General features: G+C 37.6%; 1 protein-coding gene across 4 annotated transcripts in view; it reads right to left on the bottom strand.

The window, feature by feature from the left end:
• Positions 1–17,395, bottom strand: part of IRAK3 (interleukin 1 receptor associated kinase 3) — a 64,092-nt gene that overhangs the window by 25,640 nt on the left and 21,057 nt on the right. For 3 of the 4 annotated variants that reach the window (XM_062203287.1, XM_062203286.1, XM_062203284.1), the window contains exons 3-7: positions 16,379–16,443; positions 15,702–15,756; positions 13,090–13,241; positions 8,818–8,882; positions 2,320–2,434 (exon numbers count right to left, since the gene is read on the bottom strand). In XM_062203287.1, the coding sequence (XP_062059271.1) occupies positions 2,320–2,434; positions 8,818–8,882; positions 13,090–13,241; positions 15,702–15,756; positions 16,379–16,443 (452 nt within the window). The remainder of the gene's footprint in view (positions 1–2,319; positions 2,435–8,817; positions 8,883–13,089; positions 13,242–15,701; positions 15,757–16,378; positions 16,444–17,395) is intronic. The other variant, XM_062203285.1, reaches the window with a different exon arrangement.

Raw genomic sequence — 17,395 nt, forward strand, 5'->3', positions numbered from 1 at the left:
GGACTTAAACATTTTCAAAAAATGGGCCAAATGGCCAACAGATACATGAAAAAAATGTTCAGGATCACTAGTTATCAGGGAAATGCAAATCAAAACCACAATGAGGTTTCACCCCATCCTGGTTAGAATGGCTTTCATACAGAAATAAAAAAAAACAGATGCTGGCAAGGATGTGGGGAAAAAGGCACACTAACCCACTGTTGGTGGGAATGCAAACTGGTAAAGCCACTATGGAAGACAGTTTGGAGATTCCTCAGAAATCTGAATATAGCCCTACCATACAGCCCAGCCTCCCACTTCTTAGAATTTACTCAAGAGAAATTAAATTGGCAAATAAAAGAGCTATCTGTACCTCCATGTTTATTGCAGCTCAATTCACAATAGCTAAGACATGGAATCAATCTAAATGTCCATCAATGGAAGACTGGATAAAGAAATTATGGGATATGCACTCTATGAAATACTACATAGCGGTAAAAAAAAAAAAAATGAAATCCAGTCACTTGCAACAAAATGGAGGAATCTGGAAAACATCATGCTGAGTGAAATAAGCCAGTTCCAAAGGTACAAATATCATATTTTCTCCCTGATCTGTGACAACTAACTGAGCACCTAAAAGGAAACCTGTAGAAGTGAAATGGATACTATGAGAAACTGACTTGATCAGTCCTTGTCCTGACTGTTGAGGAACAGCTTACTATTTTTTTTTTTTTTTGTACATTCTTTTTCTACTTAATACCATTGGGCGAACTCTTTACTTAACACAGAAATAACCTTAGGTGTTTAAATCCAATGGAAAATTGATCCCTGTTAAAAAATAAGAGTGGGAATAAGATAGGGAGGAGATGTACAGTTCAGCACATGTTCCCACGGACTTACACCTAAGGGTAAAGCTAAAAATTTGCCATGGGACTCCAAATTCCATTCAGTTGGCATATACTAATGCCATCTTACATGTTAAAGTGATCATACTAAGTGTGCAACTGATCATACAGATAGGATTAAGTGTCAAAGGGATCACATAAATAAGAAAAAGTATCTGCTAATGACAATAGATAGAATTAAAAAGGAGAGAATTACCCAACAGGGGAAGCAGGCCACACAGCAGACACATAGAATGACAAATGCCCTAAACAGCACTCTGGCCTCAGAATCAGCCCTTAAGGCATTCGGATCTGGCTTAAAAGCCCACTGGGATTTCTCAGGCATGGAAAGCCAAGACACTGTGGCAAAAAATGACCTAAATGAAAGATCTCTGTGAGATCCCAGTGGAAAGAAAGGACCATCAAAGAAGGAGGTACCTTTCTCTGAAAGGAGGAGAGAACTTCTACTTTGATTATGGCCCTGTCTAAATAATTTCAGTTTGTGGAATCAAAAGGCTTCCATAGCCTCGGCAGCTCATGACAAGAGCCTCAAGTGATCACTGATGTCATAAATAAGAGTGTCAATTGTTAAATCAACAACAGGAGTAACTGTGCTCTATACGTAGGACCTCTGTCCTTAATGAGTTGTACTATGAGAATGGTAAAATTTGTTTTCAAACAGTACTTTATACTTTGTCTGTGTAAGTGCAAACTTTTAAAATCTTTCTTAGTATTGAGTTGATCTTTACTTAGTATTGAATCTTAATGAAGAACGGGATGGGAGAGGGAGTAGGAGGTAGGACAGTTTGGGAATGGGAGGGTGGATATGGGGGGAAGAACTGATATATTCCAAAGGCTTTACCTATGAAATTTATATTTATTAAATAAAAGCTTTCTTAAAAAAACAAATAGTTTTAAAAAGTTCATTAAATAATATTTTTAAATTATTTGTTGCACAATAGTGTGGGTGATTTATTATCATCCTTTATTATTATCCTTATTATCCTTTATTATCATCCTTTATTATCATCCTTAGCTGAAGGTTCACCTATTTGGAATCTCTTTTTAGATTTACCCTTCAAAAGCATCTTACAAGAAGCCCTTTAGTAGATTTTTTATGTCTATCCTTTGTATTGAATGATACTTTGTATAAAGTTACACAAAATAAAGTTATCTGAAAAATAAGGACAGCCGATATAAATTCAATGGGAGAATGTAATCAACAAGGAGAAGGACCTAGCAAATCTTTTGGTAACCACGTTACACACAGCACTGTAACTCAGGTATTCATGCAGTCTTCTAGAAAGAATTAATTCCTAGAGAGGTCCTCTACTTCCGTAGGAAACCCACTCGTGCCCATCCCCTGATGTCCTCTCAGCTCTCTTAGAGGGGTTCAGCAGTTCCCTTGGGGCATCAGAGGGTCAAAGGACCAGGCAGAATAATGAGTATGACTTACTATACACTGCAATCTGTCCAAAAGTGTGCCATTTCTCATATAAGGATAAACCAAACAGAACTGCTCAGCCTCTGCAAAATATGCAGCCAACTCCAGTATGTTTGGGTGATGAAACCTGGAAAGAGATTTTTAAAGACATCAAATTGTTTATTCAAATAGAAAACACACAATGTTCAGGTTTAGGGGCAAGAAGATGGGATGGGGAAAAGGTCTAACAGCATACAAATTTGGCCAGGGATGTGTCATTAGACATGTGATGCAGTTTTGCATTTCAAACTGGCATAAAGAATTTTAACAAATACTAGTCACTCTTTTTGATTGTGATCAACAAAAATAAAATACCCAAAAATAAGACAGAGAAATTTTTTATTTTTAATATTTTATTTTTTAATTTTTAATTTTTTAATTTTTTGACAGGCAGAGTTAGACAGTGAGAGAAAGAAAGAGACAGAGAGAAAGGTCTTCCTTCCGTTGATTCACCCCTCAAATGGCCGCTACAGCTGGCACGCTGCGCCGATTTGAAACCAGGAGCCAGGTGCTTCTTCCTGGTCTCCCATGAGGGTGCAGGGCCCAAGCACTTGGGCCATTTTCCACTGCCTTCCCAGGCCATGGCAGAGAGCTGGACTGGAAGAGGAGCAACTGGGATAGAATCTGGCACCCCAACCAAGACTAGAACCCAGGGTACAGGGGCCACAGACGGAGGATTAGCCTAGTGAGCCATGGTGTCGGCCAAGACAGAGAAATTTAAAAAGTACAATTTCTAAAGATTTGGGTTGTTGGGAACTTTATAAAAGATAGGCAATACTATTTGCTATTTGCTTTTATCATTATAAAACACAATATGACTTATTTATTAAAGAAAGATAATGCTGCTGACATTGTTCATTTGATTTACTGACGTGTACATATTTAAGTGAAATCACAAAAGATGAGCATACAGAAGGCTAGTTCTATTCAATCGTTACTTCCATTCAAGCACTAGTATGTTGGATACTGTGACAGGTACCAGCTGGAGAGAAACATCAATGTCTTCACAAAGCTCGAGCTTACAGTTGCAATCTATACAATTAGTCAAGTTTGATGTGGAAAAGCATATCACTAATTTTTCTTTTAAAAAACTATATATTGGGGCTGGCGTTATGGCGCAGCAGGATGAGCCTCCACCTGCAACACTGGCATCCCATATGAGCACTGGTTCAAGTCCTGGCTGCTCCACTTTCAATCCATCTCCACTCTAATGAACCTGGTAAAGTAATGGAAGATGGCCCAAATGCTCGGGTCCCTGCCATACATGTGGGAGACCCAGATGGAGTTCCAGGTTCCTGGTGTTGGCCTGGCCCAGCTCTGGCTGCTACAGCCATTTAGGAAGTAAACCAGTGGATAGAAGGTCTTCTCTCTCTGTCTCTCTCTAAACTCTGCCAAATAAATAAGTCTTTTTAAAACACTATTTATATTTTATTTGGAAGTTCAAAAAACAGAGAGAGAGTTCTTCCTCCTGCTGGTTCACCCTCCAACAACTGGGGCTGGCCCAAAGCCAGGAGCCTGGAACTCAATCCTACATGGGTGGCAGACTACTTGAGACATCAACCTGCTGCCTCCCAGGGTGTACAACAGTAGGAAACTGGAATCAAAAGCAAAGCTGAGACTCCAACACAAGCACTCCCACACAGAATATGGGCATCCCAAACAGTATCTTAATTGCCAGGACAAACACCTGCTCTGTTATCACTGATTTTAAATAGCAGATGAATAGTGATGTCAGTATAACCTACATCATTCACACTTCTTTCCTAATTATCACTTATTAGGTTATTAATAAAAATTCTATTCCTTGAATGTACATGTCATCATCAAGATCAATGGAACCAGGGCAGCAACTATGAAGTAAAAATTGTAAAATTTGCTCATACTATGAACTCAATTGAATTCAATAATTATTTGTTGAATAATGTGTCCTGGGTGTGATTGTGGGTATTTAAATTAATAAAGCTATAAAAATAGCTCTACTTATAAAGGTCTATTATTTACTTCCTTACTTTTTAGTAGTAGCTTCTTTAGTTTTTAGTAGTAAAACTTTCCTATAATTTTGTGTGTATGCATGCTCACTATGTGTATATATGCATATGTGTGTGTGTGTGTGTATGTATGTATACACACTCAAGACGGTACTTCAGAAAGTTTCTGGGAAAACAAAATTAACTAGTAAGTTTTTTCTGGTAGAAAAAAGGTTCACATATATGCATATAAACATATACACTCATGCACGTGTATGTGCATACACATAAGGATACTTCAGAATGTCTATAGGAAAATGGGACTAAAGGCTAAGCAAAAAAAAAAAAACTTTTAAAATACATGCATTGTTTGTTCCATAATATGTATTTCTGTGAACTTTCTGAAAACTCCTCGTAAATACATATAAAAACACATGGACTTTTATTTTTAGGGTCAGCACTGTGGTGTAGCAGATTAAACATCACATATATCCAGCTGCTCCACTTCTGATCTAGCTCCCTGCCAATGCACCTGAGAAAGCAGTAGAAGTTGGCCCAAGTGCTTGGGCCCCTGCACCAATGTGGAGATGCAGAAAAAGGTTCTGGCTTCAGATCAGCCCAGCTCCAGCCATTGCAGCCATTTGGGAAGTGAACCAGCAGATGGAAGACCTTTTTGCCTCGGCCTCTCTGTAACCCTGCCTTTCAAATAAATTAATTAATTTTTTGAAAAAAGTTAGCATGGCATGAAACACAGAGAAAAATTGCTAGTTTTAAGCTTACGGACCCATACCAATTTTTCTTTGGTTATAAACTGTTAAATCAGCAGGAGTTTATGTATTATAGAGCTGAAGCTTTGCAGATTTGATATCTTTTAAAATCAGCTTAGCAAGCATTTCTGAGTGCCTACTGAAGACAAAACAATGCAAGATATGATGTGGTAGAGCAGACAGGATGGAACACAAACAAATTTGGGTTTGAATCTCTGGTCTTTCTATCCAGCCACATGAACTTGGGCAAGTTAGCTCATCTCTCAGCCTGTTTCTTCAACAAGAAGCAATAATTTAAAACACTTACTTTTCAAAGTTATTCATAAAAAATTAAAGAAAAGGTTAAATACATAGTCAAATGGAAGATCCTTAGAAATCATTAGCTTCTCTTTCTTTCCCTAAGGAAGGAGGCAGAAAAAGGAGAAGCCAAATTCTAGGGAGTTTATAATTCTTAAGGTAATGTCATTTTTAAAATTTTGTTATTCATTGACAAACAGTAATTGGACATATTTATGTGGTATTTTGACACATACATACATTTTAATGATATTAGGATAATTAGCATCGCTTGCTTCATATATTCAAGGTTTCTTTGTAGTGTGCACATTCAGAAGTCTTTCTTATAGCTATTTAGAAAAGTATAGTATGTTATTGTAAACTATTATTACTCTACTGTGCAATAGAATACCAACAGGCTTGTTTTTACAGTGATGCAAGAAAGTACTTTTTGATTCAATAAAAATAAACCTTTCTGAGATTTGACTTCTTGAGAACAACTCAAGATGGTGTGTTTTTGTGAGCACTTAGACGTTACTATAGCTTATGATACATGGATGATGACCTCTACTTCATACACTAAAGCAAGGTAAATCTTTAAAATCAAGTTTTACTGTTAACTCTTTGAGGGGAGAGGTCCTGCATGGGAAATTAGTGCACAGTGACTCCTGTTGTTAATTTAACAATTAACACTTATGTATGATGTTAGTGATCACTCAAAGCTCTTGACATGAGCTGACTAGGCTGTGGAAGCCTTTTGAATACACTGACTCCTTCCACATTTAGACAGGGCCATGGGCTAAGTGGAAGTTCTCTCCTCCCTTCAGAGTAAAGTACATCCTTCTTTGAAGGCCACTTCTTTCTGTTGGGGTCTCACTCACAGAAATCCTTCATGTGGGACATTTTTGCCACAGTGTTTTGGCTTTCTGTGTCTGACATGCTTTCATAGGTTTTTCAGCCAGACCAGAATGCCTTAAGGGCTGATTCTGAGGTTAGATTGTTATTTGAAGTGATTATCATTCTTTGAGTCTGTTGTATGGACTGCTTCCCATGTTGCAGCATTCATTCTTTTTTTATTCTTTCTATTATTATTTTAAAACATTTAGTCCTGCTGGTGCCATGGCTCACTTGGCTAATCCTCTGCCTACAGCGCTGGCATCCCATATGGGCGCCGGTTCTAGTCCCAGCTGCTCCTCTTCCAGTCCAGCTCTCTGTTATGGCCCGGGAAGGCAGTGGAGGATGGCCCAAGTGCTTGGGCCCCTGCACCCTCATGGGAGACCAGGAGGAAGCACCTGGCTCCTGGCTTCAGATCAGCGCAGCACCAGCCGTAGCGGCCATTTTGGGGGTGAGCCAATGGAAGGAAGACCTTTCTTTCTGTCTCTGTCTATAACTCTACCTGTCAAATAAATTTAAATAAATAAATAAAACAGTCCTATTTATAGGATCACTTTAACACTTAATGTCATCTATGTGATAAACAAAAAATACCGTCCCTTGGTGTCAGCTTAGATATTACTTCTTTCAAGGAGCCCGTTCTGCTGATGCTTGCATACTATTGGTGGGAATGTAAATTGGTACAGCTATTATGAATGTTCCTTGGGGAAAAAATGTGATTATTTATCTGTAATACATATACATATATATTCATATTTACATATATGTATGTAAGTATATATAATTGATTATTATTTGACCATATAAAGAAGGAAACCTTGCCATTTGCAACAATATGGACAAACTTGGAAGATACCACTCTAAGTGAAATAAAATAGACACAGAATGACTAACAATGTATGATCTCCCTTACATGTGCAAATTAAAAAGTCAAAATTACAGAATCAGACAGTAGAAAAATGGATATCAAGGGCTGGAGGCTAAGGTAAACAGAGAGTCATTGGCCAAGGAGTACAAACGTTCAGTGATAGGATGAGCAAATACTAAGGATGTAAGTATAGCATGAATGGCAATGGATGTGTTAATTAATTTGACTGAGATAAACATTACACAACGTATATGAAATCACCACAAGGTACACAGTGAACACAGACATTTTTTGTCAAGTAAATATTTTCAAAAAATTATATTTAAAAATTATTTCTACCTGACAGGTTAGAAACAATTAAAAGCTGGAAAAAAAAAAAAAGAGGTTGCCAAGAATGTGGGAAACCAGGCACTCTCACACATGACTGGTATAAGCATAAAACTGGCACAACTACTATTGCAGTACCATTTGTTATTATGAATGCACATAAACATCTGATGGTACAGTTTCATTCATAAGAGTTTATCTTACAGATACACTCATACAGGCACAAAATAATAAAGACAGAGGTTTCAATCTTGCAGTATCATTTTTGAATAATGAGATTAGAAAAAATCTAATTTACCAATGGAAGAACATTCAGTAAGTAACAATAAAATATAGAAAGCAAAAATGAAGAAAGTGAACAATGTTTATGCTACGTTGTGGGTAAACAGAGGAAAATCAGAAAACACAATAGACATTTGCCTATGCATAAACTATCTCTGGAAATATTAGACAAGAGCCTGATAACAGTGATCCTTTGAACAGTCAGCTCAGTGGTTGGAGGATAATAGTAGGAGAAAATCTTTTCTTGGTTTACCTTTTTGTACTTTTGGAATTTTGAAATAGCTGAATTTTACTTTTGTAAGCAAAAATAACACCTTAAATATAAAACTCTTCTATTACAATTTTGGATTTAGTGTTTTATTGAGTGATATAAAGTTTTTATAATTAACCTCTAACATTTTTATTTCTGGTTCTGCATATATAAGCAAAGGAATTCAGCAAAATGGTATAATACCTCCTCTCCTCACCTCACTCCTCTCTCTTACATCTCAGTCCAGAAGACATCTGAAAAGAACATTTTCTATTTGTAAACTGTGATGAGTGAATTCTATTGGGTTAGTGACCTTCAATAAGGAAGGTTGCACAGCTGCAGATATGAATATATATGAAAATGAAGTCATTTTATTTGTCTCCAAGGGCTCTCAGACTCATGAATGAATTCCCAGAAAATAATATACACATCAAAAGCATTTGATTTCTTTGAATAAAACTCTCTTCCTGAGGAGAGTTAAAACTGATGAAACAGTTTCTAGACTGGAATGTCTCTAAGGAAGGGTGGAAACAGTGAAATATATACAATTCGAATGTTCTAAGAACTATTATTCAGCTGTGTTAGTCACACCCGATTTAACCCACTTCCTTGTGACAGTTTCTTGTTAAAATATGTTCTAGTGAATTATGTAAATGGTCTACATTAAAATATACTTTAAAGAATACACTGAAGCAGATGTCAAAAATTATCCAGTGTTCTAACTTCCAACCCACATTTATTAAATACCAGCCATGCCAAGCACTGTGTCATAAAATCAAAGATGATCAGAGATGAAATCAGAGCACAAGGCAAGGAAAATTCTGGATAAGATATACTCACAGTAGTAAGACTTCAAACTCTGATAAAAATTTCTTCCATTGTTTCTTATATTGCACTTTTTTCTCCTAAATACACAGAAAAAAAAATTAAGAGAAGGACCTGTATTTCTGGAATTCCTAACACAGTCTGTATAGTCCCTGAAATTAAATGAAATTTTTGGTAGAAACGCATATAAACATTTTGCTGGGGGGAGGATCTTCAGCTTTCAAAAGAGTTTTTAAAAATCCATTAGCTTCAAAACAGATGTAGAACGAGTGCTTTTGAGTTAAAAGTTTTTCATGCTATACATCACACTGCCAAATTTCATATTCAGACTTTCATCATATTTTACATACATTTGCACAAATTCAAAAATATTACATATATTAATGAAAACCCCTTGACAGTTAAAAAAAAAAAAACTCCCTGCTTGATCTCACAGAGAATCCAAGTTGTATTTCCTTATTTTCCATCAAAATTTCACTAATTTGTCATTTACTAGAGTCATGTTGAGATGTTTGCAGTTCACCTTTGCGTTAAGTTTGGAAAGATGGGCTTCCTCAGCAAATGAACTATAACTCTTCACTTCAAAGAAGCTTCAGAAGCTGGTCCAGAGCCTGATACATGAAAACTGGGTGAATGACTGAACTCAGTGATATACTGAGCACCTACACTATTCCTGGCACCGTTCTTGATGCTTGCACACATTTTATGTCATTGCACGTCTCTGGATCTCAAGCTCCTAACTTCTACCAGGAAGGAGTTAAAGGATGCTCCTCAGTCCCACCAGCTGTAAGCTTCTGTCATTTGCTCTGAGGGCAGAGTATTTAGAGCTCTGTCCTCAGGAATAAAAGGAGAGAAATCCAACAGGAATTCTGGAAGTTATTTTCCAAGTTAAGCCAGGAAGTCAGTAACAATAAACCAGGGTAACAAATCGTTTCCAAGAGCCACTCCATCAGAATTTACATTTCACAGGACCATGGTCCTAGCAGCCAAGTAAACTGGATCTCGGGCCCATTCTGAACACTTGCTATTTGTGACTTGCTATCAGTCACTCAATCTCCCTGAAGTCACAGTTTTCTTAATGTGAAAAATGAAAGGGTTAGTTTATGCTAACTTGGTGCTCTAATACCGGGTGCTTAAAAGTGTGGTCTATGCACAAACAAGTGCAGCTCTACCGGGAGCTGGCGAGAAACGCTGCACCTTCTGCTGAGCTCCTGCTCCGATCTGATGAGTCATAATCTGCATTGTGAAAAGACTGCCAGATGATTAAGCACACACTAAACTTCCAGAGGCACAAGCCCTCCAGTACCATTCCTCACATTAGTCTCTTCAAGAAAGGTCACTGAAGAGAATGTCCCAGTGTTACAAAACTATATTTATTTTTAAAAATGTTCACCAAGGTTCCACTAAATGATCTCATCTTTCCTTAAAAGTATGCATGTCTTTGTGTGTTTATGTATGTATATGAGTATGTGTGTGCATCTATGTCTCTGCATGGCTGAAGAAGGGGAAGGAGATAGAACCAGAGAGCACAAATCCAAGCACACTTCCACTCATCACCCAAAAAAAAGAGTTAAAATGTAGAGTAGGACCACGTACAGTGGGACTTTTCCATTCTTTTGCAGTTTCTGGGTGTTTTTATGCCTAGTGAACAGCAACAAAATTCCTGAAAAGCATATGTATGCTTCATTCAATTCATCTAACAGGTACTGAACAACCACTATGGACCCAGCTCTAAATAAGATACTAGAAAACAAAGATAAGTCAGAGCTCTTCAAAGAAAGCCATCCAGTCTGTTGGTAGAGGCAGCTGAAGAAACTAAGGCTTTGAGATAATTCTATGATGCTATGGTTACACATAGGAAGGTCCCTAAAGTTACATTGGAAGGGTCAGAGGTAATCAAAAAAGTAATATTTGCCTTAGGACAGGAAGGGAAGGGGACCAAGAAGCGATGACATCTCATTCTAAAGCCAGAACCATGGAAAGAAAATTCCAAAAGGGATGGTGATGTGGGGGCAGCTTCAAAGAGAAGTACAAATTAGATTACATGGACCCTCTGGAGAATTGACCCTGGGCCTCCATAATAAGAGAGTGTACAAAAAAGCCCAGGGACAGGTAAGCACAGGTTTCAGTGAGGTCACCTCTACAGCAACCACGTTCCATTTGTTGAATGATTTTGCTAGTATATTGCTTTGTTATTAGACTGTTCTTCTCAGGAATCTTGAAGTGATATAAAATGCAATATGGGGAGATGGAGACATCACACTAATAATTTTTTAAAGGCTCTGTTAAATAAGCTGTCAACTAGGAATCACTTTAGATCCCTTTTCTCCTCCACTTCCTGGTCTTATCCAACAGATCACTAGATTTTGTCCCTTTCACCTCGTTTGAGTTCCCCTCACTAAACCCATCAACCTTTTCCTGGCTTACAGCAATGGTTCCCAACACTGACTATATACATGAATTACCTGGGAAGCTTTAAAAACTACTGATGCCTGCCTTCATCATCACCGTTCTGACTTAACCAACTGCTATGAAGCTAGTTTTTTGTCGTATTTTATTTGTGAGGCACTGAAGGACAGCATGCACTCCTATCCTCTGGCTTACTCCTCAAATACCCAGAACATCCAGGGACAGGCCAAAATTTTAAGCCAGGAACTTAATTCAGGTCTCCATGTGGATGGTAGGAACCCAATCACTTGAGCCCCCACTGTTGTATTAGCAAGAATCTGGAATCAGAAATGGAGCTGGGTACTGAATCCAGGTATACTGACATGGGATGTGGGCATCTTAACTGCTAGACCCAATGCCTGCCCCTGAAGCTAGTTTTTTAAAAGTTCTCTAGGTGATTCCAATACATAGTTAAGCATTGAAAATAATGATTTAAACTCTCTCCACTCCTTAGCTTATATAGCTGAAATATTTCTCCACCAAGTCCTTCTGCCTCCAATCTAGTTCTTTCCCCAAAACCCTCTGCCAACTTCCAATCCACCTTTCAGCCTGTATTCAAAATTGTACTTTAAAAAACAAAAACCAAGCCGGCGCCACGGCCCACTAGGCTAATCCTCCACCTGTGGCGCCAGTACTCCGGGTTCTAGTCCAGGTGGGGCGCCAGTTCTGTCCCGGTTGCTCCTCTTCCAGTCCAGCTCTCTGCTGTGGCCCGAGAAGGCAGTGGAGGATGGCCCAAGTGCTTGGGCCCTGCACCCACATGTGAGACCAGGAAGAAGTGTCTGGCTCCTGGCTCCGGATCGGTGCAGCACGTCAGCCGTAGTAGCCATTTTGTGGGTGAACCAATGGAAGGAAGACCTTTCTCTCTGTCTCTCTCTCTCACTGTCTAACTCTGCCTGTCCAAAAAAAAAAAAAAAACAAAAACAAAAACAAACAAACAAACAAAAAACTAAGACTTTCACTATCCTACTTAAAAATCATCTATATCTTTTACCTACCTTCCTGCCTCCTACAATCCACTCTACTTCATTCAATGAGTAAGACCTATGTTTACATACATGAACCTCCAGGTCTTTGCACCTGCTATTTGTTCCACCTAGAATATACTTCCTGTCTTTCACTACCAACCAAAGTTCTCACCCATCAAAATCCAGTTGAAAGGTCACTTCCTTCCATCAACTTTTTCATTGGCTTTTGAGAGATGTTTATGAGGGGATACTTTGTGCCAGATAGTCTCCTCGATGCCAGATATACCCATCCTCTGGGTGATTAGAGTTGCTATCTTTTATGTGCTCTGAGACCTTTTGACAAATCTCTGCTAAAGCCTTCCTCTCACAACAGTTTAATTATTCGTTCACCTGACCATTTCTCCTGAAGACTGTTAGCTCCTGAGGACATACTTATGGCTTATTCATTTCACCCATGGTCAGACGTCCAGCCAACAGAAGTTTAGTAAATATTCTTTGATTGTTGACTAACAACAAGAAAATTAAGAGCAACTCTTTGTAGATATCTATCTCTTACTGATTTCTGAATTTGATCCCTCCAGCACAATTTGACTCTCACAAGCAAAGTTTCAGAGGCCTGCAAAGCTTTTCATAAGTCTTTCTCATGTTAATACATCTATGGACCAGTAGGACTTAACTTTCACATTCTTGCAAGACAGGCATTCATGTCTCAGTTATTTTTCCAGTCACCTGAGGTTATATATCTTATTTCCATTCCTCAAATTTTACTTTCATATATACCTCTTTTCAATGGTGATGAAAAATGACACATTTTAATATGAAATATGAGCAAATAAATGGAATTGATATCCTGTGATAGTAATTCTTTCCATACCTGTTTAAATAATTTAACAGCATATGTTCGGTTTTGAACCTCCAGTCTGTATACCTTGAAAATCTCTCCTTCTCCAATTAGGAAATCTTTGTGGAAATTTTTAGTTCCTTCTACAACATTTTGAAAGCTGATGGAGGATTTAAGCAACATCCCTTAAGAAGAAGAGCAGAGATAAGTTATCTTTTCTCTTTCTAAGCATCAACATCACTATTATAACCAGGACTTCCATACTCTATTAGAAAAACATCAGAGGGGTAGATCTTTGCTGCAGTGGTTAAGATGTTGCATAGGATGTCTGCATCCCATATTGGAGTGCCTGAGTTTGAGTCTCAGCTCCACTCCTAGTCCTAACTTTCTGCTAATGCACAGCCTAGAAGGCGAGGGAGAAAGCTCGAGTAATTGGGTCCCTGCCATCACACATGGGAGATACAGATTGACTTCCAGGTTCCCATATTTGGCCTGGCCCAGTCATGCTGGTTGCAGCATTTGGGGAGTGAGCCAGTGGATAGAAGTTACTTATCAACCTATCTCTATTTTATCTTTTTCTCTCTCCATGCTTTAAATAAATGAAAATAAATTGATATCAGTTAAAAAGAAACACACCAGAGCTCAGCAATTCAACAGAGCCCAAAGGGAAGCCCACCACATGTTTTCTGCACATTTACTTGGGCCAGGCTTCCACCATTCCACAGAGCAAATGCTTTTTTAAAAATGCTTACACAATAACATGCTGATATAAAAACTTAGCTGGGGAAATTTTCCTAAGATTCTGTTCCTTGTCATTACGTCAACATTTACTGTTAACCCATTTTGAACCTAAAACCATGAAAAAACTATGGAAGTGGGAATTCTGATAGGACTGAACAAAATTCTCCAAACCTGACTAATAGAAATACTTTTCATTAGCCAGATCCTCTGAATGCCTAAGTTGCTTCTTCAGGGTAAATTAGAAAGATACATTAGCTTGAAAGAAAGAAAGAAAGAAAGAAAGAAAGAAAGAAAGAAAGAAAGAAAGAAAGAGAAAAAGAAAGAAAGGAAGAGAGAGAAAAGAAAGAGAGAGAAAGAAAGAAATACAGAAAGAAAGAAAAAGAAAAAGAAAGAAAGGAAGAGAGAAAGAGAAAAGAAAGAAAGAGAGAGAGAGAGAGAAAGAAAGAAAGAAAGAAAGAAAGAAAGAAAGAAAGAAAGAAAGAAAGAAAGAAAGAAAAAGAAAGAAAAGAAAAGAAAAGAAAAGAAAAAGAAATCATCCAAAGCAGAGATTGGGAGAATACACTTAAAAGGTAACCAAACACTAACTACGAAGAGAAAGCTTGGCTAAATCCTTCAGAACCCAGTTTTGGCTGTATTTCCACAGCAAATATGAAATAGTTTCTGAAGGCATTTAAAGCTTGATTTAGATCTTACTGTTAAAGAACCAAAAGCTTATCTAACTTCTAATTGTCTTTTCAACCAAAGAAGCATCAGATCTAGTGACAGAGATTAAGCAAGGCAGTCTGAAATAGTCTTTAACATTTGCAGAATGATTCTCAGGTGGTAGTAAATTGTTCTTCCTTTTAAGAAGGGAAAAAAGTTGATTTGGAAAATAGCCGGATTTTTTTAAAAGATTTATTTGTTTATTGGAAAGGCAGAGTTCCTGAAGAGAGAGAGAGAGAGACTTCCATCTGCTGGTTTGCTCCCCAAATGGCCGCAACAGCTGGAACCTGGCTGATCTGAAGCCAAGAGCCAAGAGTTTTTTCCGGGTCTCCCACGTGGGTGCAGGGGCCCAAGGACTTGGGCCATCTTCTACTGCTTTCCCAGACCATAGCAGAGAGCTGGATCAGAAGTGGAGCAACCGGGATTCCAACCAGCACCTTTATGGGATGCCGGCACTGCAGGTGGTGGCTTTACTCACTAAGCCACAGTACCAGTCCCAGTAACTTTATTTTTATAATGACTCTCAACACTACACTATAATCATCTTGAAATATTTCTGCAGTACCATGAAAATTTCTGAGACTATATAAAAATGTGACATAATTCTAAAAATGCTTTATTATGAGACATACAAATAGCAAATTATACTAACCACAACAAAAAATATTCCTTATGTGAAAAGATCACAATGATGATCTTCATTAACTGAGAAAAAACTAAGTTTTTTCTGAGAAGTAGAAAGAGCCAAACAGACAGAGCTCCCATTTGTTAGTTCATTCCCCAAATCCCCACAATGGCCAGGGTTGAAGCCAAGAGCTGGGAACTCAATCCAGCTCTCTCACTTGGGTAACAGAAACACAATGACCCGAGCTGTCACTGCTGACTCTCAGGGTCTGCAGTGGCAGGAAGATGGAATCAGGAGGTGAAGCCAGGAAATGAACTCAAGTATAAGAAACATCTTAATTGGCATCTCAACCACCAGGCCAAAAGCTCACCCCAGCCAATGGATTCTTAACAAAACAATAATATGTCATCTATCAGAACTATGAGTTTCAATCAAAACTGAAAATATTTTGACTTCTATGAAAATTGTATTCTGAGCATGAGTATAAATGATTAATAAGTTAATTGGACATTTTCCCCTCTAAATTCCCTTAAATGAAAGCAAGATATAAAAAAAATTTTGTAATTATGGTTTTTACCTTTTTTATTGTGCTCAGAAATAAGAACATCACCCACTGTGACATTGGCTGCTTCCTAAGAGAAGAAATACATACTAAAGTAATTCTATTTCATAATTCTAGAAAGAACAGAACCTCAACAGAAATCCAAAGCCCCCCTAGGACCATACAGTACAATCGTGCAGAATCTAATTTAGAAGAAAGCTAGTAGAAAGCAAAGTTATTTCACTTTATTCAATAGCATTTATTGCTATTTATAAGTGTATACTTAAGACTTCCATATCAACTGTAAAAACTCAAGTATCAATGCCATAGTTACATATAGCCAATTTGAAATGACTTCTAATGCTATAAAAATGATCACTGCTAATTTGCTCTAATAAAAACTAAGAGAAATACACAAAAGGCCAACTAGAAAAGGAAAATTAAAAGTTAAGGCAAATGCATAATTCACATCAGCCTTAATTCTAAGTCTCCTCTCTTGACAGGTCTGTGAGAGAGGAAGCTCTCACCTCGTTCAATGGTTACAACTCTCTTATTTCCTCAATCCTCAACTAAGTAAAAACCAATGAGAGAATGGAAACATTTTTGGTTTTTAAAAAAGTGTCTGTGAATCCAGCATCTTTTCTCTTGAATAACATTATTCCTTATGCTCAAATCCATAAACAACATTCATTTTTTATACAAACATGCTCTACCTTGGCTGGCATGTTTAGAAATCTCTCTTTCTGATGACTTTGCTTTGAAGGATTCAAGGTTGTGCCTGAAAGAGAAATAAAGGGAGTCAGAAACAAAAAATATTATGTTCTGAAAAGCTTGATTTTTCCTCTTTTTGACACTGTGAAAATAAATACCTTACTAGTAACATTCAATTCCAAAGCTTAATTTCAATTCCCATTCCTGTGGAATGATTACAAATTTACATATGTGAAATATGCTTCTAGTGATTAAATATAAAAACATACATTTGTTCATTTAAAACATAAATAGCTACTTCAATATTTTTAATGATGTGTAACAATAATATAAAGTATAAGGGAGAAAACTGAAATAAAATACAACAATGTTAACAACTGTTTATAAATATATTTAAAATTTTTACAATTATAAGATTTTTACCTCTTTAGGTTAATTTATTTTTTATGCCATCTTGTGCCATAGGTATTAAAGATGGTTCTGTGTGAATGCAAATGTGTGTGTATGTGTGTGTGTATCAGCCAAATGTAGACTATAAGTCCTGATGTTATAGAACTGTCTGAGCTGAGATAATCTATGTAGCTTCCCATACAAAATTAAAAGCAATTCATATTTTGTTGTCATTGCTAATATCTTGACACACCTTAAAAAATATTTATTTCATTTGCCATGGGACTCCAAATTCCATTAAGTTGGCAAGTACCAATGCCATCTTACTAGTTAAAGTGATCAGTTTAAGCTCGTACTGATCATAAAGATGGGATTAAGAGTCAAAGGGATCACATAAACAAGACTAGTGTCTGCAAATACTAACTGATAGAATAAAAAAGGGAGCGAACCATCCAACGTGGGAAGCAGGACACACAGCCAACTCATAGAATGACTAATGCCCTAAACAGCACTCTGGCCTCGGGATCAGTCCTTAAGGCATTCGAACCTGGCTAAAAAGCCCATGAGGGCCGGCGCCGCTGCTCAGTAGGCTAATCCTCTGCCTTGCAGCACTGGCACACTGGGTTCTA

Source organism: Lepus europaeus, chromosome 10 (assembly GCF_033115175.1).
Source record: "Lepus europaeus isolate LE1 chromosome 10, mLepTim1.pri, whole genome shotgun sequence".
Classification (NCBI taxonomy): Eukaryota; Metazoa; Chordata; class Mammalia; order Lagomorpha; family Leporidae; genus Lepus; species Lepus europaeus.